The 24,220-nt window shown below is 38.7% G+C and overlaps 1 protein-coding gene across 2 annotated transcripts in view; it reads left to right on the top strand.

Moving 5' to 3' along the window:
- The window catches only part of usp6nl (USP6 N-terminal like), an 86,957-nt gene that overhangs the window by 1,208 nt on the left and 61,529 nt on the right, over positions 1-24,220 (top strand). Inside the window, exons 2-4 of one of the 2 annotated variants that reach the window (XM_037760436.1) lie at positions 654-712; positions 1,824-2,093; positions 12,711-12,817. In XM_037760436.1, the coding sequence (XP_037616364.1) occupies positions 12,814-12,817 (4 nt within the window). In that variant the 5' untranslated portion in view covers positions 654-712; positions 1,824-2,093; positions 12,711-12,813. Of the gene's footprint in view, positions 1-653; positions 713-1,823; positions 2,094-10,261; positions 10,284-12,710; positions 12,818-24,220 lie in introns of those variants that run through there. The other variant, XM_037760437.1, reaches the window with a different exon arrangement.

The raw sequence follows: 24,220 nt of genomic DNA, 5'->3' as shown, positions 1-24,220 counted from the left end.
CATAATCTAGGTTGTAGAAAGCTAAAATTCAGACGTTTTTAAAGTCCCTTTTACACAGAAAGTGACACTAACGGCCCTTTCATGATCATCACAACTCTTTTTTGCTTTTCCTTTCTTGTCCTTTTCTTTCTTTTTGTGTCCAACATGAATTACATCTTGTTCTAGTACTATCAGACTTTTTAGATAAATAGAAACAAGAAAAACATTTCCTTTCTGTCAAGCCCGACTTGTAGGTCATCTGGAGGATTTTGTAATTTGTAATACAGCTTTTCCTTTCCATTTCCTTCATAACTTGCATTTAATGTCGAGGCTGCGGCTAATTTTAGTTCGTTATTTGTCTTTATAATAAAATAAAACAAAAGAGATGTGCAATAACATAAGAAAATGCACAGGTGAGTTGGAAAAAAACAAACCCTGAGGACTTAAAAGGAACCCACCTAACGTTGAAATTAATAACAGTAGTATATGCTCACCACCAATTTAAAACTGCCAGTAAGAGCTTTATTGTGATAATCCCACAGCTTCTTTCCTTTTGTATTCCTTTTCCCATCATGCCCAACTTGCTTTTATTCTAAAAACTAAAACAAAATGCCAAAAATCGACAAGATCTACATGTTTTATACATAAATCTTTCCTTTCCTTCTCTTTTCCAGCAGCCATCCAGTATACTGTGATGATGAGGCCCAGTGGCTCCGCTGTTCTACCTATAGAGGTCAGTATGAACATAAAGAATCAGGTCCCGCTGACAGATGTACACGTTGCAGTGATGTCATTATTATGTCATTTACAAAGTTAAGCTGCGGTCACATGACACACTATACTACATGTTTATGTTACTGGAGAGCAGATGTGTTAAAAAAGACATCTGGATGTGTTGTTGTTGTTGTTGTTGTGTAAACAACAGTGAAGGTAACATGAGAGGACTGTTTCCAAACCCACCGTGTGAAATGTGTGTGGACAGTTGAAACACTTGATGATGTCAAGATAAGAATGCAAATGAAGAAACAGGTTCGGTGTGTGATGAAGGAGTTAATGAGTTCATCTACACACACAGCAGGCCAGCATGAAACTGTGGAAAAATAATGTATGTCATTGGAAGTTTTAGTTTACATCCGATAGATTATTGTTCTGCCATAAATTAATATCATGATAGTAGCATACTGCTAAATCACAGTTTACATGTTCATTTTTTATATTGTGTGTATTTATATGTATACCACTGTGTATGTATATATATACACATATACATATACACACATATATATGTATATACATACATGTACATATATATATATATATATATATGTACATATATATGTACATATATACTATATATATAATATATATATATAGATATAGATATAGATATAGATATACACACACACACATATATATATATATATTTCTGATGCTAATACTTTTGTATTTGCATGTACACAACTGGCTGCCTATATTAATATACTTTGGGATAAATAAAAACATGTAAAATAAGTTTTTGAAGGTGGAATTACTATTAAAAAACTGGTTGAAAATGACTTAGGCTACCTATATTAATATTAATTAATAACAGACTACCTATATTAATATACTTTGGGATAAATAATAAATAAAAAATAATAATATATAATAAATAATAATGTAATATATATGTAAAATAAAAGTTTTATAGTTTTTGAAGGTGGAATAACTATTAAAAACTGACTCAGAGATGACCTATATTTTATTTATTATTGACCACAACAACACAGACAGTAAAATAGATTAATAACAGCAGTGTCCAGGGGTAATTATGGGATATTGTGTGTGTGTGATGACTGTCGCAGGCTGGACGGAGCTGCAGCAGCACCAGCAGTAGCAGCATCATCCAGCCTCGTGCCTCCAGCCGGTGAGGTCAGATCAGCCCGGCGGGCGGCGCATTGCTGCTACCTGGCTGCCTGATATCCTCCTCTCTCCCACACGGAGTTTGAGAAGTGCTGCTGGACTTCCTGGTTACGGGACCATGGTGGACGGTTTGTGCTCCAGTTTGTCCAGGGAACTACCTGCAGCGATGTGAGCCGAGGAGGAGGAGGACCCCGTCGAGTTGAAGAGGAAAGGTGAGCCTTCTTCGTGTAGTTAGTAGTAGTGTTAGATGGAGGAACTTGTTCGAGCTCCATGGAAATGCATCTGTCAGTTAGTGACGGTTACTGTCAGTTAGTGGCTGTTGGTTACTGCGGGAGCTTGAATGACGGTTAGCCTCATTAACGGTTGCTTTTTTTTTTTTCAAAGTGAAAAAGCAACGGGCTTTTTTGTAAACTTTGTTGAACGTCTTTGTGAAATTATTTTTACCTTTACGATTAAGACGCTGCGTTGTGTTTTATTCTTGTTAAACTTTGTGTGCTTATTTGTATTCACCGAAGGCCTACACCTAGCCAAACCCACCAGCGTTCAGCTAGCATAGCACAACAACGACGCTTCCGGTTTCGTCCTACAAAATAAAAGTCTTGTTTACTAGTATAGCTTTACCATTATAGCATTTCCGGTATAAAGAATACAATATATGTACATATTTGTAGCCAATCAAGATCAATTCATCCCCCAAATTATGTCCTATTCATGGCTTATACTTTAGTTTATTTTTAAATGTTTTTCTTATTATATTATTGATAGTTATACTAGTGATATTGGCAGCACAAGTATTACTATTTTTATTATATATATATATATAAACTAAAGTATTATATACTTTTCATTATATAATTGGTAGTTATACTAATAATATTGGCAGCACAAGTGATACTATTTTTATGAGATTTGTGGGAATTTAAGTGAATTTCAAAGGTTAGCAGAAATGAAAAACACCCAAAACACACTTTAAAAATAAAGTAATTCAAACAACCTTCTTTTATTTTGTATTTACTTACAAAATAATAATAATAATTTCGGTATAAAGCATGCATTATATGTACATATTTGTAGCCAATCAATATCAATTCAACCCCCAAAGTATGTCCTATTCATGGCTTATACTTATTTTTTCTTTTTCCTTTCATTATATAATTGGTAGTTATATTAATAATATTGGCATCACAAGTATTACTATTTTTATGAGATTTGTGGGAATTTAAGTGAATTTCAAAGGTTAGCAGAAATGAAAAACACCCAAAACACACTTTAAAAATAAAGTAATTCAAACAACCTTCTTTTATTTTGTATCGCCTTACAAAATAATACTTATTTACAAGCTTACCTTTAGCATTTCCAGTATAGAGCATGCAATATATGTATATATTTGTAGCCAATCAAGATCAATTCATCCCCTAAATTATGTCCTATTCATGGCTTATACTTTAGTTTATTTTTTTTATTTTTCCTCCCATATTATTTATAGTTGTACTAATAATATTGGCAGCACAAGTATTACTATTTTTATGAGATTTGTGGGAATTTACTTAGTGTTGGACACTAAAAGAAACTTGGCAGAAATTAAAAAGATAATATATTCAAGATTCAAGCCTTTTATTGTCAATGTGTAGTACAACAAAATTAGATTGTGACAATCCCATGGGTGCTAATGAAAATATAATACAATAAAAAAAGAGATAGTGCAATATAAATATAAAAGATAATACAATATAAAATATAAGAATACAATATGTATATTGATGAGATGACAGTTTTTCCAGATTACAGTTTTGCCAGATTATTGCCCAAAATGTCCCTTAGATAATTATATAATTATTGCACAGAGTGATCAGCAATATGTACATATTTGTAGCCAATCAAGATCAATTCATCCCCCCAAATATGTCCTATTCATGGCTTATACTTTAGTTTATTTTTTCTTTTTCCTCTCATTATTATTGGTAGTTATACTAATATTATTAGCAGCACAATTGTAAATATTTGAAGACGTTTTTGGTAATTTGAGGTGTGCAGTAAAGCTCAAAAAAATATTTGTATTAACTTTTTATTGTAGTGTATGTATGTAAGTTTTATTCTGAAAGTCATCTCGCTTTAGTTCCGGTTGTACAATGGCTGAATGTGTGGAACTTAACATAGCCGAAACCCCTGAGGTAGCCTCCCGCAACGGAATCAATGCGACCCGAGAACCAATCACAGCCTCCCATTGGCTCTAGCCCCGCGTTCCGAGGCTCCTGATTGGCTGCGACGGCCTGTCACTCACTTTGATGAGCTCGGATCTGCAAGCTGCTGCATTTGTAGCGTTCAAAATGAATCGGAAAAGCTCAGTTTATAGTGTTAAAATAAGAAAATATGTAGATATAAACAGTGTCGCACGGTTGCGAGTTGTTTGTTAATTAAAGTTGAGCATTAGTGTGTTATTTCCTGCCTCACGAGAGGCGATAGTTACCTTTTGGAGCAAGGTGCGTGAAGTTGAATAGAACTAACGGATGTGAGGCACATTTATTTCAAAATAAAAGCGTGAAACGTGTCAGCTATAGGGATAAAAGTCATGTGTAAGCCATTTAATGTATGGAACCACCTTGTTGTAATAATAGTGTACATAGTGAAACGTTATATTGAGCTCTGAGTACAAACATACATTGTAAATACTGATTAAATACCATATAGTATGCTTATATATCAAAACAAGGTTGATGTCCTAATTAGTGTCTCTTAAGGCTTGAAAACAGAGTATGTGTGATAATTTCTATATAGCTATTAAATCAACTGACTGTTATGAAAAATATATTTAAGTCAGTATCAATTCATTGTAGGATTATAGGGCTTTTTATAGAAAATTGTGATTTTATTTTGAAAATTCTGGTAGGAAATGGTGTGTTTTAATGTTGTGGTATTGACAATAGTGTCTTTCAATCCTTCCTATCCCGCTTCAGGATAATGCGGCTTATCTCAGTCAGGGGCTTTACAGTTTGAAAACACAAGGCGTTTTGTAGTAGTATGTGCCACTGTGTGACTGAAAGATGGTTTCAAGGCCCTAAACCTTGTAATATGTAGTCTAAACCTTGCAATATGTGGTCCACCTGCATGACTAGAGTGTTAAATTAAGTGGTGGGTAATGTTTTACCTCCAGTATCAAACAAAACAACCATAAACTGATAAAAAAACAACAGAAAAATCATCCTTTTTCTCCTGCAGGCTCTTGTCCTCCTCATATTGCTGTCATCTTTAAAAAGTTGCTCTAAAGTCTGAGTTTTGGTTGGTTTCTGGTGTTCGGTGTCGGCCTGCAATGAAGTGAGCAGTATGTCAGGATGTGTCAGGGTCAGACTATTTGCTTTATCAGCTTTTACGTGGAGCCATTGTGTCACTACTGCTGCTGCTGTGCTGCTGCTGAGTTGCATTTCTGGGATCAGCCCTTTCCCAGCTCTGATGCAAAATAGAGATATAAAGCGAAGCAACATTCCTAGATAAGGCAAGACCTGTCCAACTACCAGTACTACTACTACTGCTGCAATTCATGGCTGTAGAATACCAATATAGTAATAATGTAAACAACAAATATAAGCCTCCAATTCAGATTAAGACTGACAAATTGCCATTTTGTCACATGTGGTGGCTCCAAGCAAACTTTGTGTTGGAAGTAATATGCCTCCTCTAATCTTTGTGTTTCTTCTCCATTAACTTTGTTGCTGTACTATAAAAAAAAAGAAAGAATTATAAATAATAATAATAATAATAATAATAATAATAAATTAAAATATAAAAATAAATAATAATAATAATACAAAAATAAAAATAAATAAAAATAAATAAATAATCAATTCTCACACCAGGTTCCAAACACCTACTTATATGTACATTTACATTGTGAATCGTGCTTTTTATTGTTTAAAAAAAATGACTGCAACAACCTAAACCATGACAAATAAAGTAATATGTACGTATAATAACAGATAGTAACTGAAGTGAAAAATAAAGTGTTCATAAACAAGGTAGGAGAAATAATGGTACTAATACTACTACTAATAAAATATATATATATATATGTATATATATATATATATAAATACAAAAAATATAAAAATTAAACAAACAAAATATAATAACGATAGAGAAATATAAATAAATTAATAAAATCAATTCACACACAAGATTCCCAACACCTACTTATATGTACACTTACATTGTGCAAAACCTATTGTTTCTGTAGCCTATAGAATTTTGTTGAAGCGAACATTGGAAAAACTGTCCGTTTGAGACCAGAATCCGGGAGTAAAATATGAATTATTCTAGGCCTTACACTACAAGAGCGTTTGTCCTGAACTGACCTACCGCTGTACCTTTTTCAGCGGGATAAAAGCTCGCTGCTGCAGCATTTTGAGGTTAAAGATCTGGCCAGTCTTCACGCCACCCTGCTGCCAGTTCAACATTGTCAGCACCTGACCTTTTTACACTCGACCTCCTGCTGGCTTTTATACACTGTGTGGCATTTTAGAGACCCAGTGACTGTGAGGCACATTTGCACCCTGCTAAGAATAGTTAACTACAGCTACAGATTTCTTACTTTAAGCCTGTAATGCAACAACTAGACATCACAAGATGCTTTTTACTCACATTACTGTAATCTAGGTGTGTCTACAGCTGCAACTAACCATTGTTTTTAATCACATATTTTACTTTAAATTCTTTATTTTGTCTGACCAACAGTCTAAAAGCCAAATATATGCAATTTACAACAGTATCTAAGAGAGAAAAGCAGCAAATCTTCACATTTGACAAGCCGTAACTAGTGAGTATTTTGCTTTTTTGCTTAATAAACAACTCCAAAGTTTGATTTGATCAACTAATTAACAAATCCACTAGAGTTGCAATGAATTATCGATTAGTTGTCAGCTATTTAATTAATTACCAACTATTTTTTTAAAGAAAAGAAAGTCTAAATTCTCTGATTCCAGCTTCTTAAATGTGAATATTTTCTGGTTTCTTTACTCCTCTATGACAGTAAACTGAATATCTTTGAGTTGTGGACAAAACAAGACATGTGAGGACGTCTTCAACATTTTTCACCATTTTCTGACATCTTATAGACCAAACAACTCATTGATTAATCGAGAAAATGATCGATAGATTAATTGACAATGAAAATAATACCCCACCCTATATATTAGTGGAGGAAAAACACTGGATTATATCTCCTAAACTTTTCTTTTAATCTAGAGTTCTAGGCACAGAATGTTCACTTCTTCCACTACTGAATCTGCTGTCCTGCACCTGGTGTACAGTAAATGTTGTACCGGGTTTGCACACAACTACCTTTTAATATAATTAATCTAACCGTAATGCCCAGATTGGGTAAAGAACATAAAATGTCTGACGGATCCTATAAAAAGAGTTCCCCGACCAGCGCTGTGTTGGAGGCTGCTGTTGGATTTGTGGCTCGGTGACAGAGAGGAAATGGAAAAGCCCCGCAGTCGTCAGGGTCAACAACCACAAATTAGTTCATCTCCTTCTTCTGTTCCCGCTCTATCTCTGTTACAGAGCCTCTCCAGAAACAATTGAGCCAGTCACTGTGTATGTGTGTGTGTGTGTGTGCGTGTGTGTGTGTGTTTTCTTGTTGAAAGGGCAGTTTATTTGCAGGCTGCCTGGCGTCAGGTGGCTCCCCAAACTCAAAAGCTGGTTTTGTCTGACTGTAACATAGCAACAGAGACTTGACCTGGTCTCTCTCTCTCTCTCAGCTTCATACAGTATGCCTTCGTCTGTTGTTTTTACAACTTTATACGTTATCCTACATGTGTTTCCCTTCTATGTAGGTGTGATCATACATAATAGATACCTGCAGTCCCTGAAAAAGACAGAGACAAGTTTTAAACTAACTACATTTTGAGGCTTGACTTTGTTTACGTACTTTTTCTTATTCTGTCTCTTTCTGTCTGCCATTCCTGTAGCTTTCTCTTGGATGCGTGCTTATGATCTGGCACCTGGTCGCTACGTTTTTATAGAGGTTGACGCCCAGAAACGTCACAAACAGCAAAATGATAAAATCCAGGCAGAGGGTTGCAGGGTCTCTGCAGATACAGACACTTTTAGTGAGTCAGAAGGGATCATTGAGAGGGAAAATCCTTCTCATTGTGCCTGTTTAAAGAGGCAGATTAGAATCATTACCAGAATCAGTAAGGCTACATCCACACTAATACGTTTTTTGTTTTAAAACGCATAACTTTTGCCACGTTTATGCCTAGCGACCACACTACTCCGGCGTTTTAGAACCCCTAAAACAGACGTTTGAAAAGGTTTAAAACTCCGGCGTTGCGTTTTAGTCTCAACGGGCGGAAACGGAGACCTTTGAAAACGATGACGTAGACACCCACATTCGCTTCTCGATTGGGTCTCATCAGTCGCGACGTGTCCTTCCCTGATTCGTGACACTTTTCTGGAAGAAAACAAACAACATCAGCCGTGGCGAGACTGGAAACAGCTAGCCTTGCTCTGTCCAAACTACAAAATCTGCCAAACAGCACCTATAAAACTTCACTAATTAACATCATCTTGTTTAATCTGTACAAAAACTGTGTAAAAGCAGCAGGTTGTGATTTTATATGGGCTCTAGGTGGATTTTTTTTACATTTGGACCGAGACAGGCCAGCTGTGTCCAATGTTTCCAATCGTTATGCTAAGCTAAGCTAACTGGCTGTAGCTTTATATTTACCGTACAGACATGAGAGTGGCATCAATCCTTTTATCTGACTCTTGGCAAGAAAGCAAATTCCCCAAAATGTCGAACTATTCCTTTTAAAAAGGCTGCAATAGTCTCACATGTCGCTGCAGCTTCCCTGAATCTGCAGGTCAGCTGAAGTCTTTCAGTACAGTGCAGCAGAATTTGACTCACTATACGGAAGGCAGGCAGCCCACCCATATACCAGATGTAGTCTACCGACACTCACACACACACGGAGGGTTTGTGCATTCCCTCACTGGCGTCCAGGCCTTGGCAACGATCTGCTGCTGCTGCCCGTCTTTATTGGCCGCTGATCCCCGCTGGCTCAGTCAGCCGCTCTCTCTTTTAATGCCCGGCTTCAGAGCAGCAACACACAGCAACACCAGCAGATGCTGAGCCGCCCTCTGGCCTGTCTTTGTGTGTGTGTGTGTATGTGACCCTGCGTCAGATGTAACTAACCTCGTATCCAACACGCACACACACCGCTGTTTGGCCAATATGGGTTTATGAAGGCTGATACAGATATAATTGTGGATAAATGTGCATCCAGCTGCCTGCTGTCAGATTTCAGACTGTTTTCATGTCGGCGGGTCGTTACTGGACTTCAGAGAGCTCTAACCAGTCTGAGGTTGACATGGTTACTCTTTAACACATCATACCGGCGGTTACACATCCCTCACAGCTGCCGGCCTGCTGAGTTTACAGCACAGAACAAAAGCGCTCTTGTTTCTCCGGTAGCATTGTGGTTCAACAGATACGGGTCTTTGAAGGCTAATAGATTTAACATTAAAGCTGCCACTAAAGAGTGTTTTGTACGATAGGACTCGGTGATTAATACAATTTCATTTTCAAGTATGATTTTGGCTTCAAACGCTTATGAAAGCAAAATAATCAAGATTATTGCGCTGCATTCTGTTTCACAATTACGCTCTCGTTTTGTCCTGTTATAAATCCAACAGCCTGTTTTCGCTGTGTTTCAGTATGTTGAATATATTTGACCAAAATGTTGAATATATGTTATCGTTTTCGGTAGGTTTGGAATTGTTACAACATAGTGGATTTTTATATATTTTTATCTAATTTATTTTTTATTTATTTTATATATTGAATATTTCTTGTAGTAGTTTTCAGTATTTTTTTAAATTATCATTATTTTATTTATTTATTATTCTTACATGATTTATTTATATGTGTTTGTAGATTTATTTATCTGTTCTTTGTTTTTCAATTAAATTATATATTTAAAGTTCAAGAAAAAATCAACTGTTAAAAGACATTTAAAAGATTATCCAAAGTCAATAAGTAATCCTGTTAAATAATCAAAATTATGAATTTTTTTTTAATTTTTTTACCATAATCAAGCAGCCCTTGTTTTGTTATTATTTATTGCATTCAATCTGATATGAATAATGGCTAACAAAGTGGTGGAAACAGCAGGTCTGCATGACTAACAACATGTACCAGTTGTTCCTGAACTAAATGAGTTTATAGATCCATTCATATGATTTTGCTGTGTCATGCTAGTTGACAATCAATATCTAAATCTGTAATCAATCCAACTGTCTAATACCTTGTCTCTTCTCCTCTCCGTCTGTGACCTCTCCAGACACACAACTGTTACAAACATGTCATCAGATCTGACCTTGTGACCTCAGAGTTCAGTCTAACTGTAAGTGTAACTGACCCCGAGCCTCCTCAGTGACGGTGCGGCTGACTGACTGTGTGTACTAACAGCTCTGTTAGTGTCAGTCTTGATAACTGGCTGGTGTCCCAGCTCAGGGCAGAGGTGGACATATGGTGGATCTAATCCCAGGTCACAGCCTCAGAGCTAATAGGGTTTTCCACGGGCCCGGGTGGGTCCGCTTTAGTGATGACATGTGTCTCCACTACAGAGCCCCACAGCAGGGGACGACCATGACACCGTGGCCAACCCAAGACGGTCTCCATCATTTAGCTGTGTCTTCGGCGGCTAAACTGTGTGTCTGTGCTGGAGACCAGAGAGAGAACGCTCTGTTTGTTAAAGTCTCAGTGTGTTCAGCTGTCAGTACTTTGAGTCTCTGTGGTTTGGAGTTTAGTTTCACTCCTGTGTTCCTGTTTGTACTTTCACATATCAGCCTTATTTTACTGTGTTCACTTAGGGATCTAACTTTAACGTTGATTGCTGCTTACTTTACATTTTGGTGACCCTGAATAGCAGCACCTTGGATAAAAGGATGCACTGCTGGCGTTTTCCACTGGTTTTTAGACACATGAACGGCCTCTAACAATGTTTTTAGAGTCTGTTGAGGTTGGAGGTGGTGAAAATGTTCAGTATATTTGTTTATTATCAAGCAAAAAAGCCAAATCTTTTCTAGTTGCAGCTTTTTAAATATGAGGATTTGTTTGTTTTTGTTCTCTTAATTGGATATCTTTGGGTTTTGAAGACGTCACCTTGGGCTCTGGGGAATAAATGAAAGACCCTTTTCATTATTTTCTGTGTTTTTAAAGAGTAAAAAATGATAAATAATTCATATGTTTCTCTAAAAATATAATAAAGAGAGAAACCGCTGATGAAATGCATCATTAGTAGCCGCCAGATGCTCTTCTGTCACAAATCTAGTTTGTGAAATATTTCCTTTAAAGACTGCAACCACGGCTGCACTTTAACTCTGCTAAATAGTTTTCAACCCTCTCTAAACCCAAATCAATGTTGATGACAGTGATGGAGATAACAGTGCCCGTAAGGCAATGTGAGCTCTCTCTCTCCACCTGTAGTGTGAATGGATCCCTGCTCAGATTGCTGCTCTGCTGCTTATTTGTCACTCGCTCTGCTGCTGAGGCTTTCTGCTGACCGGTGCTGGTTTTACTCGCAGCCTGGAGGATATTGGATCCACCAGCATCTGCAGTAGTCGTGCTCATGGCAACATAAGGGGGGCGGGTAGGGGGGGGGGGCTTTATTTCTACATCACCTGCATCATTTCCTTCCTCCGCTCTTCCTGCCCACCCCTCCCTGCTGCTCCTCATCCAGCAAGCATCTGCAGCAGAGTGATCAAATTACCCATTATTACCGCATACTATCATCAGATTACTGTTATTTAGTCCAATGACCGGGGGATTAGGACGGGTGGATGCACACTGAAAAACCAAGGCTATTCATTCACCCGTCTTGTGCCCTGCCATTTCTCTCCCAGTGAAGATGTTAATGAGCAGGACCACATCCTTAATCAACTGTGTGTGTGTGATTGTGTCCATTTTAATGACTTCTGAATGCATCTGTGTACTTTGAAGAAATATAGCCTCATTTCTTTATCGATTAGAGGTTTTTTTTTTTGTCTGTAAATGTCAGAAAATAGTGAAAAATGTCCATCGCAATTTCCCACAGTCGGTTTACAGTAGGGCTGTCAAAGTTAATGCGAATTTGCAATGCTTTGTGAAGATACTGGCATCATATGAGACTAGAAAACCTAATGAATCCATTGGTACCAACCATGTCATACTAGCTTGTCGCGATGGAGGTTAAATAACACTCCAAACTTAGGCTACATTTTGGTGAGAAAAAACTGTCATGGCCATTTTCAAAGGGGTCCCTTGACCTCCGACCTCCAGATATGTGAATGAAAATGGGTTCTATGGGTACCCACGAGTCTCCCCTTTACAGACATGCCCACTTTATGATAATCACATGCAGTTTGGGGCAAGTCATAGTCAAGTCAACACTCTGACAGCTGTTGTTGCCTGTTGGGCTGCAGTTTGCCATGTTATGATGAGAGCATATTTTTTATGGTAAATGCAGTGCCTGTGAGGGTTTCGGGACAATATCTGTCATTGTTTTGTGTTGTTAATTGATTGCCAATAATAAATATATACATACATTTGCATAAAGCAGCATATTTGTCGACTCCCATGTTGATAAGAGTGTTAAATACTTGACAAATCTCCCTTTAAGGTACATTTTGAACTTTTGGTCATGTGATGTGTGTTTTCAGGCGTTTTAGTATGGACGAAGATTATTTCTAAAATGGTGCTAAAACGCTCATGTGAGGAGATTGTTTTTGATCGAAAAAGTGCCGTTTAATGTGAATGTAGCCTTAATGTTTGTCTTTGGTTTCCTCCTCAGGTCATGAGTGCCTCTAGGAAGGACCCAGTGGAGAATAACCTCACCTGTCCAAAGCCCCGCCCTACCTGGGCCTCGCCCTGCCCTCCGTCCCTGGACTCCCACCATGAGTAAGTTTCTGATTTTTTTAATTTATTCAACAAAAACTGTCTGTTCACGTGTGTGCTTTCTTCCACTTTGGCTTTGTTGTTGTGATGCATATTGCAGGAAATTGTGTTTTTAATTTTTCCAATGCCTGTTATCTTTATATTAGGAGGTATGAAACAACTTGAAAAACACTAGAATGTGACGTAGAGGTAACTGACGTTGCGTTTTAAACCATGAATTTTAAGTTTTTGTTATTGGAACCATGAAGATTGATATCCATCAATTTGTAATTGTGTATTTGTGTCGTGATTTGTATTTGTGTTTCAATCTGACCAGAGACGTGGGGTGAAAATGAGCCATTTGTCTGAAGCACGTCTGACTTTTTACAATATGGGACTTTTAAATAGGTTTGTTTTGCGTCTTGTGGCTGGAGAAGATTTCCCACCAGTAGTTGGTTGTACATTTTACACAGATTTTGGTCTAATAACCTACAGGTTGGTGCTAACAGCATACTCTTGGATCTTATAGGAAGATGCTTGTAGTCTTGCACAGAATGATGCAGCAGTGTAGTGCAGCAGTGTTTAAGATGTATCATGAACACACTGGATCTGCCTTCCTTTGCACCTCCAACCTGATTCCCCCGTTGGCAGGAACATATGGCACGGCGGAGCAAGTGCTGCAACCCTCGCCGCCTTATTACTCATCAATCACACCGCAAAGCATGATGGGAGGGCAAATGTAGCGGGATGTGCACTCCATCAGCTCCATCTGAGTGCATGTGCTGCCCTCTGCCCGTCTCTGCACCGCTGTATGTCAGTACAGTGTGACTGTAATGGCTCGGCCTCACATGTCGGCTCAATGTGAGTCATCCAGCTGCAGTATATTCACTTAATGTCCCATACCTTCATACATGTGTGTGACACACACACACAGACACACACACACTGCAGCACAAGATAATTTTCACCATGAGGGGGTGTGTCCTGTGGTGAACATGAGACTGGCTGATGAAATGTATATCATTAGAGTATACAAGTATTTTCCTAATAATATATTTCATGATATATATATGGTAAATAAATATAAAATCTAATTTTAAATAATCATAAAAGTTCGTTTAATGTGATAATCTGAAATCCACTGTAACAAAAATTAATCTTCATCCTAATTTGGTTGGAATTATTAATCTAGAAACATAATTTTCCGAAAATAAATGATGATATAGGAATTATTGCCACGCCTTAGAGAACTAATGTACGTTCTATCATCGTCCATGTGTAGCTTGTTTTTAGACACTAAATACACATAACATTGCTGGCTCCATCTCCGTGTTTAAGCAACGTCTTTCTGTCATTTAGACGTATGGGGACTTTTACATAAATCATCATAAACATCACGTAAGTGAATATAACAATAATTCTTTCTCAGGCTGCATCAAGTATGGCTTTTAAATCTCATTTTGCTGTTGAAGCCTTGATTAATGAACAGAATGAAAAAGCACTTTTATTAACTGATCCAATGTGACAACAATCTCCTCAACAACAATTAAGTTTCGGGATTTATTAAACTCATTCTTTATGGAAAGGAAATTGTGCTGCTGTTGAGCTTCAACAATCCAATAAGTTCAGAAAATGTCATCACTTGATTGTAAAAGAATAATCTTTTTTATAATACATCTCAATAATACCAAATCCCACACAGTATTGAATCTTATATCAATGTACGGCCCAGCGTTAAGCTAAACGTGTGAAATATGAAAGGTTAATTTGCTCTTTGATATCAGGCCTCCATGTTTCCAGCTGTGCCCTCTCAGAGCTGCTGGTTTTCTTTGCTGTTTAGTGTTTAGCTCACTTCACAGATTGAACGGCAGCCAGCGTTTCCTGCTGCCAGCGGCGGCGTTAACTCACTCCGTGCCGTTTGCCTCGCCACTGTTTTTCTCTGTGCAGAGCTGCGAGGCTGCAGATCTGTATACCAGAGGGCTGGGACTGGGTTACCGGGGCAACCCAGCCAGCGCATGTGAGGCGTTTTACTGGAAGGCGATTGGATTATTAAGCAGACGCTGCTGAAGGGGAGTGCTGAGAGGTTTAACCTGATTACTGCCGAGCATACACACACACTAACAGGTGTGTGTGTGGGTGTGAGTGTGTGTGTGTGTGTGAGTGTCAGGGGAGGTTAGGTGGTTGATCTGATTGATTGGAGGTGATGAAAATGGAGGAAAGTGTGATTGATGAGCTGAGTCATGTAACAGTGGGGAAAAGGCCACCAGCAGCTTGGTGGTGTGTGTTCTAGCTGCTGCTCTGTCTTTTAATATGTGTGTTTTTGTCACCAGAGAAGGCTCTGCTGCATTTGATGCATAAAATCAATACGTTGTTGTGTTAGAAAATAGGGGAAAATGTTGAAAACTCAAGGGGAGACCCCCCATAAACATTGTTTTTCATGCTCTGATCAATTCTGAGATTTTGCTTCTTTCAGACTAGTGGAAAGAAAACATCCAAAATACACATTTAGATGTTTATTTTACTACTTTGTCTATTTGCGTCTATAGATTTCTCCTAATTTCACCAAAAGTTAGCGTTAGATAATGGCTCATTTGCATATTCAAACATAAAATTTCAGAAAACTTTTAATAAAAAACAAGGGTTAACAATAACGCGTTAACGCAAATTAGTTTAAACGGCACTAATTTCTTTAATGCATTAACGCAACTTGCGATTTTTGTTGTTGTAGCGGGCTCATATTTGTTATGCTAAATGCAGTACCTGTGAGGGTTTCTGGACAATATTTGTCATTGTTTTGTGTTGTTAATTGATTTCCAATAATAAATCTATACATACATTTGCATAAAGCAGCATATTTACCCACTCCCATGTTGATAAGAGAGAGCTACAAACAGCTAAAAGTCAAATAAAATCAAACGTCATCAGCATAGAATAAAATCATAACAAGTAAAACAATAGGAAAACGAAGCAACCAATAAAAGTCGTTAAAACGTGTTCAGATCAAATTTTCATATTATGATAATGACTCTTTCAGTCTAATCTCCTCATAAACAACTTCAATGGAGCAAAATACCCAAATAGAGAAAAACAGAAGAGATGAGGAACTTTGGTGTTGTTATAGTCGTCTTAATGTGACCTGAATGTGCTTTGTAAGCAGCCGGCGCTCTGGGAGAAAGCCTTTTATGTGTTTCATTATTCATCTCAACCTTTGATAGACTCACTCTCTCGCCTGGAGATGGTTGATGTTGATATCCTGAGCTAATTACCTTAATTACCCTCCTACAACACACACACACACACACACACTGGCGCTGGCCGGGGGCAGGGCGGGGTTAGTTTCCTTTAACGAGTCTCTTAACTGGGATGGATGAGTCACTCCGGATGGTCAGTATTTTAGTGGAAAAAGAGAAAAGAGGGGACAGAAGGAGGGAGATAATTTGTGCTGCTGTAAATGTACTTTGCTCTGTTAATGGAGCCTCACTGCAGGTGCTGTGCTGCTGGGGGGGGGGGGGGGGTTCTCAAAGTGGGGTCTGGGGACCCTTAGCCCTACTACAAGTGTTAGCTAATGCAACAGCCCTGAAGGACCCGTACAGCAGTCCTTCGCCTATACCGGGATCCAGTCCTGGAGCGCAGCACAACGTCGGACCGCTGCACGCCACCGTATCCCCGCCCAGACAGCTAAGCGAGGGTCGGGGCCTGAACTGCTGTACGCAAAGTTACAGACAGGCCTTCTAGTGACACATTACAAACACTCTCGAGGCTGCAGTGATTGTTTTTAAGAAAATCTTGTAAGCCATTGTTTTACTAAGTAAGTAGAGATAAGTAACCTTGGCAACTAGTGTAGTAATAATAATAATAATCCTAATTTTATAGCACTTGTCAAACTTAAGTGCAAAGTTCTTTCCAGATAAAATGAAGAACATGAGAGCACATTTATCAAGCAGCACTGAGTCCATACATGAAAATGGTGGTGCAAGTGCAAAATAAGAGATATAAAATGACATGACACCATTGGTTCCTCCTGTCCTCCCTAATTTTTGGAGTCACCAGCTGCTACTGGGACTTACATGTGTATGTACATAATCTGTATGCACACATTGATGGACTTTCTTTGCTATACATTCAGCACCATAAATAAATAAATACATCGCTCCGCACGTGTTCCTCAGGGGCAAAACTTTATCAGATGTTTGCGATCATCTTCTCTGTCCAATCGAAAACAGGCCCACATCCCTTCAGGCTGGATGTGATGTGACAGATAATATTATCTGTGAATAGAAGATGCTGCACTCACTGTCACTACATCTGTTAATGATGTCTGCCTGTCTCCAAACGACTCCCAGCGTCCCCCCAAAGACCTGCTCCGTTGTAGAAAATGGATTCACAGCAGAGTGATAACAGTGGAAGGAGATGAGATTGATGACGAATGATGGGAGAGACACACCAGCTATGCATCGCTTTATTGGTGTTGTATAAACAGAAGCGTTAGTTAAAGGAGGATAATGGCTCTGCAAAGACTCAGTATGTCATCCAGAGAAATAAATGGAGGGAAAGAATGAGCTCTAATGTAGTTGATGAGTTCCTATTTATATTCTATCTCTTCCTGTAGAGGCATCACATACTTTTCCTGTATAACGATAAATCAGTGAGAAAGCACTCAGGGTTTCTGGACAATATCTGTCATTGTTTTGTGTTAATTGATTTCCAATAATAAATATACATTTGCATAAAGCAGCATATTTGCCCACTCCCATGTTGATAAGAGTATTAAATACTTGACAAATCTCCCTTTAAGGTACATTTTGAACAGATAGAAAATGTACGATTCATTTGTGCTTAATCGAGATTAACTATGGACAATCATGCAATTAATCGTGATTGGATATTTTAATCGATTGACAGCCTTAATCAATAGACAATACAGTGTACAATCAACTAATTTTTCTTCATAGTTTGTTTACCATTTGAAAAAAAATGACATCCACGTGTTAAATGTTTTAAAGTGTTTTTCTTTCAAAATGTTTTTGTCACTATGATGCCACCTTCAATTTTTGTCAAAAATATCAAACATCCACACTTTACCAAATCTTATCCTACAAGTATCCTCGGCACATTATGTCTAACTTATCAGTCATCCATTTCTCCTCCTTTCATTGTTATTCCCTGAATTAAACACAGAAGAACAGCCCAACTGAGTGGTAACTGTAGCTTGGAAAGGTCATTTTTTTGCATATATCCAAATTGCTGAGATGTGACATTTAAATATCATATTTTACATATTGAATGTTATAAATAGTTATGAATAACTGACCCTGTATTTGAAAATTGAAATCATTCTGTTAATATTTCCATTTTTAAAAAACTTTTGTACATCACAGATATACTTCTAAGTGTATGTTCTCTTCTTTATTGCCTCTGTTACTAAAATAAGCCACCCTAAAATTACTTCTTTACAGGGTCCATGTTGTTATTATCCCCCAAAAAACACCTTCAAATGTGATGCAGGTCCTACTTTACAACCTCTGAGCTCACAAGTAGAGGTTTTGTGGAGCAGACGTGGACGGTTGGCTCCAATCTTTTCACCTGTCCTTCACCTATTGCATCACAAACACTCACAAACACCTTCAACTCCCTGTCAGAGAGAAGATTGATGTCATCGTGTGGCGTGCTGCTGGGCACACAGCGTCTGGGTGTGGTGCCGGATAATTATCTCCTCTTCAAAGCCTCATCTGGCCTCCATCTGCTGGCCTCTAGCATGGTTAGCCTAGCCACAGAGCTCCCAGCAGAGGTCTTTACACTTCTGCTAGACCTGCAGTATGTATTAAAAGCCGTCTTAGTATGCAGGTTCTTTTTCCAGCTGCAACCTGGTTTACATTCGTTCACCTGGAAGCTGCTCAACACAAGCACAGACTTTCTGTAGCTCGCCACAGAGAAGTTCTGTTTGAGCGCCCAACACACCTCGGCTACAGTTCTTGAGGGAAACGGAGAGTGTTATTAACTCAACCGCATTTTCCATGACAGGCGCCCGTAAGCTACTGATTCCCACCACGATGTTAATCACATAGAATGACAGCTAACGGCGTTAACGTCTCCCTGCGGTGCATGTCATTCTCCGCCCAAGATGTCGCCGTTCTAAATAGCTCTTAGCGGGTGTTCAGGGTGGAAATAGCACCGCGTTAAAAGCACTGCTTTGCTTCCGGTACCTCCCAGCTGGTGAGGGGGTTGATGTGTGATTCCTATTCAAATAAAGCCCACAATCTACCAGTGTGCTTGCATATATTCGATAGGCCAAGACTTGTGTATTGGCAGATGACGTTGCACCGTGTTGCAGGAAAAGTTGGGTCAGGTTCAACTTTTTTTGCCGAACCACCCAATGATTTTGTAGTCCTTCATGTTGGGGTCCGTGCTGTGCAAACGCACTGGTGTCATTAAAATAAATAAGAATAAGTAAAGCAAAAGTTCAATATTTTGGGAAATACACTAGACCTGGAGAGTACAGATGATAAGATCAATATCACTCTCATATCTCAGGGCTCAACAATAAGGCTTGCCCGAGGCAGGTAAAATGCCATGTCGGCAAGCAACTCACTTGTCAGACAGAGCTGATGATGGAAGTATCCAGGTTTGAGCTTTCTTTCTTCAACTTTTATTGTTTTAAATGTACTCTATGAAATACACTAAAGACAGAGTTTATGAGCTGAATTTCAAGCGAGCATTTCAATTATCCTGGAAAACAGGAGTTTAGTTAGGTGGCATTAGAGGATGTGGGCGAACTATGTATTGTGCATTTTGCTGCAAGTTTGAGAGCAAGCATAAAAGGATAAAACATGACAATTAACTTTAGTTTGTGTTGTTATTTGATAACCACTAGTAAATAAAACAATTTGTATAGGGATAAGTAAAAACTGACTAAACAAGTGAGATATAACTTGTTAATTATTTGACTTTAGAGTTGCTGATAGGCAGATGTTGTTGCTATAGAACAAAGCCAGGCAAGCTGTTTCCCTGTTTCCAGTCTTTGTGCCAAGCTAAGCTAACCAGCTGCCAGGCTGCAGCTGTATATTTAATAGTCAGATATGAGAGTGGTATCTATATTATCGTCTAATTCTCTACCAAAAAGTGACTGTGTAGTTCCCAAAATGTCAAACTATTCATTTAAATTCAGTCTGCAAATTTATCTTGGGGGTTTTGTTGCATTAAAGTGCTTCTTCTGCTCTGTTTCAGTACATTTTCAAGTACCTGAATATGATAACAAAACCGGTACAGTAATAAAACCATAATTTGGTTTTCTGTAGTTGTCTAATGGAACTAAAGCAGCACAGGTGTTGTTGTTATCGGTTGTCTCTTAACATCTGGAGTATCACGGGAATTTCTAATTTGCTCAACTTCTTTGTTTTTCTTTGTTTGTGTTCGCTCAGTTGATGATGCCACATTTCTGACAACACTTGAAGGCAGCATTTGTCCTTGTGTTTTTTCCCAGTTAAACCTCTAAACCCTGAGGTGATGATTACACATCTCCTGGTGTGAAATGTGTCTTCTTACCTCACACAGATAGTTAGAGCGTATCTGCACACAGAGAATGACTCAGGGCTAATTACGATAAAGATTGGTATTTGTTTGTTCGGAAAGCACCTGAGGAAAGAGGACCGTTTCGGTTTGTTGTTGTTACACAGGTCGGGCAGGTTTATTAGCCTGCCGCGCTTCCTCCACTTCAAGGACTTGTAACCCCGAGCACGCTGTGAGTTTGAACTTGAATAGGGATTAAGGATTAAGATTAGTCTCGATTTTTATATGACATGCTGTTTTCATTAATGCCACGCTGTCAGATCCACATCTAAGGTCTCCCGCAGGAAGGAAATGAGATAGTGTGACATTATAAACACTATCTTCACTGCAGTAGCAAAATGGTCATCAAGTTTGACTCCCTGAATGATACTTAATGTGGTTTTTACCCCGACTTCTCCCTCTTTTTTTAGCCGCAATTCAATTTGTTGTGCTCTCTGCTTCGTCGGCATGATACAGTGATTTCATATACCACCAAAGCAGAAGGAAAACATTCACGATAGAGCAGAAACAATCAAAGATCCATTAGTTCTCCTCACAGTATTGCTGATGGCAGCTGCAAATGGCAGCAATTTGGACAAATGTGAACTTTAAAGGACTGTTCAAGTGATTTTACATGTTTTAGCACGTTTACTACAAACCATGATTGCTGCTTACCATCTTGTGAAGTGTTTCAAGCTTCAAATTTGCTAAATTGCTCAGTTATTTTCAAAAATGAATGGGAACCAATGGATGCTGGAACGTAAGAAAAAACCTTCAACACTCTACAGCATGTTCACCAAACAATCTCACTGCAAGGTCCATTTAGTAGCTTTCAACTGCATCACACAATCTTCCTCAGCAGATACTGATTGCCCAGTTTGGTTTGTAGTTGTTCAATTTTCCATTTTTCTGGATATAGTTTAAAGAGATCTCGTCCACATTGGAATAAAACCTGAAAGTTGAAAGTTCATTCTTGACCGTAGAAAGTCACCTCAAGGTTCATTCATGCCTCAATTCCACTGCATGGTTTGGCTCGACTCGATTCCACTCACTTTTGGTACCAGGTCCTTTTCTCTAGTTCGTTTTCCAGTGCGAATAGTACCCCCTCAGTGTAGTCGGGATTCTCAGCTGAACGCCATAGTGACGCCGCCTGAAACTGTCATGACATCTTCAACGCGACACTCGCTGAATCCTGTCATCGGCAATCAAGCAAAGGAATGTCTGCACTTCGTCAATTGTACGGCGTAGTGTACGATGTATGCAATGCGGTAGTGACGTTCATAACAGACGTTGACGGACAGCTCTGTAATGCCAATAACACTTCAATTTAACTGTAAGTATAAGATTTCACTTTGCTAAGCGTTAATATTTTAAGTTAATTCAGACTTTGATTCTCACAAACCGTCGTAAATTACAGCTCAGTGTGTCCGAAAAGATGCATACTACTGTTTATTCACACTAAAGTATGATAGCACACATATTGAGTATGTAGTGCATAGTATGAGATTTCGGACACAGCCATAGACTTAGGATCAGAATCCGGTCCTAACCCTAATTACCATGGTTACCAAACCGTTATTTTGGGACCTGTAATTTTTCACTCTGGATTACACTGATTTTGATTTTGATTCATGGCTTTCTGCTAGAGATTGACCTGACCAACCAACGTCAGAATTGAATGAACCGTCTCCCTTTCTCTGGACTGGATGCTCTTCTCTTCTGCATCTTTGAGTGTATTTTATCAAACAGATAACTTGTCCTTTTGATCAACACATTTTTTAGCACCCTCAATCACACACTGGCACATTTGAAAGGGAAGTTTGTTTGGCAAACTGGGAATAGAACTGAACTCTAAAGCAAATCATGCTTTTTTTTCTATGCCGTTAGAAGTGATGTCGTCTCCATCTCCATCTCCATCTCTTTCCTGCTGTTTTCAGTCTACTCTGTCCTCCTTTCTCTTTGTTTTTCCACCATGTTCCACCTCCCTCCCCGTTTTATTACAATTCTTTCCAGTGTGTTTTCCGTGACGACTGGAGGTTGATAACTGAGTGTTGTGTGTAAAATATGTAAGATGTGATGCCAGTTTTGTGGAGGAATGCAGTTCGTCTACCCTCTCTCCCTCTCAGCATATTTGGTGCTTTCCTGCAGTGGTGAATGATGCTCGGATGTCATGTTGGTGGTGACAGGGAGGCTGTGTGTGTGTGGGTTGAATTACAGGAGGAGGGGGGGCTGGTTACAGGAAGGAAGCCTTGCTGGAATATGATTACATCTCCCAGTAAACAGGGCCGCAGTAGGAAATGGATCCTCAGGGCATCGGCCTCTACATACTGAACCACCAGTCAGAGATTTAATGAGTAATATAACGTTATTGGCGCGCACATACACACCCCACCCTGGTAGATAACATACCTGAACACATCCTCACCTGCACATACTTATGTGTCAGGTTTTCCATAAGTGGGACCTTTGTTCAAAACTACATCCAGTCAGTGTCGTCCCCTTCTGGTTTGATGGATGAGATGCAGTTTGATTGATTATATATTAATTATCTGATGGTCTGCGGGAAAACCTTAAACCAACAGGATTCTGATGGGATGTTTTGTCGGCGTTCGTACAGTATATTTAAGGTTTAGGAGAGATATAATCAGATGATAAGATACTTCTTGGATTATTTGTTAAAGACTCAGTGAAATGGGCATCTTAACTTCCTGGAAAACCCGTGAGTACTTAATGATGACCTCATCCTGCAGTAGTACAGTGGGTGTGAACCTTTTTTCAGTACTGGAACTTCCCAACCTGTAGCCTGGGGCTTCCCATTACCTGAACTTTTAGAAACCTTTTAGGCTTTTGTACAAGGTTGGGCATTGCATTTAGGCATTGCATTAATCCGCAGATTGTTTTCTCAATTAATTGATTAATCATTTGGTCCATAAATTGTGAGTAAAGGGTTAGAAATGTCCATCAGTTTCCCAGTGTCTAAGGTGACATTTTCAAATGTCTTGTTTTGTCCATCCATCCAAATTTACCATCATCAAGGACCAAGAAAACCAGCGAATGTTTGAAAAACCTCAACTTTATGCAAATGAGCCTGTTCAGCGCTCATGAAACGTGGACCAAGCTGTGAAACTTGGCGATGTAGTTCTAAAATGAAATGAGATTCAGCAGTGGCGTCGCCTAATTCTCACTTAAAATGTTTTCAGAAGTAGATTCCCTGTTGCTACTTCCTGTTTGAAACGGTGAGCAGAAAACCAGGAACCAATCTGCTTTGTGCATTCCACAATATGGAACGTCATCGCTTGTGCCGACAGTTGAGTAGACTAGCGTCCTCGCCGGATCTAGTGAACACGTACCATAACCGGGAAACTGGAGCAGACACTGGGGACATATTGATATCATTTAAAATACGATTTGGTGATTGAAAAATATGATTGATTTCAAATGGCTCTTATAATATTTATGTTTAACCTTTTAGATTAAATTGTGCTCAATTTTGACTGTTTTCTGAGTGTTTTCTTACTTTTAGACTTGTCGACTCGTCTAAGTTTAAACTTCCATTTAAACATCAGGGTAATTCGTCATTAGGAACATCCCTACAAGTAACAAGTCCTAGCAAAAAGTCGGCATAGTTTCATGAACTTCTTGCCGTGGAAAAGGGCTAATAAACTCTAAAGTTACACCCCTCCTTCTGCTCCACCTATCAAACCAAACAGCCTTTCCTCTTTGGTTTCTGCTATTTATCTTCCACCCCAAAGTCCTGTTTCAACCTGAGTTACATCTTATTAAGAAGTGCACTTCATGGGTTTTTTAATAGTAAAGATAGAATTTCAATAAACTTGGAATAATCCTTTCAAACAGACTAGTGCCTCTATGCAAAGTTTGTAG

Source organism: Sebastes umbrosus, chromosome 23 (assembly GCF_015220745.1).
Source record: "Sebastes umbrosus isolate fSebUmb1 chromosome 23, fSebUmb1.pri, whole genome shotgun sequence".
In the NCBI taxonomy this organism is placed as follows: Eukaryota; Metazoa; Chordata; class Actinopteri; order Perciformes; family Sebastidae; genus Sebastes; species Sebastes umbrosus.
The sequence above is the reverse complement of the archived record's forward strand: the minus strand, read 5'-3'. Positions and strand labels throughout refer to the sequence as shown.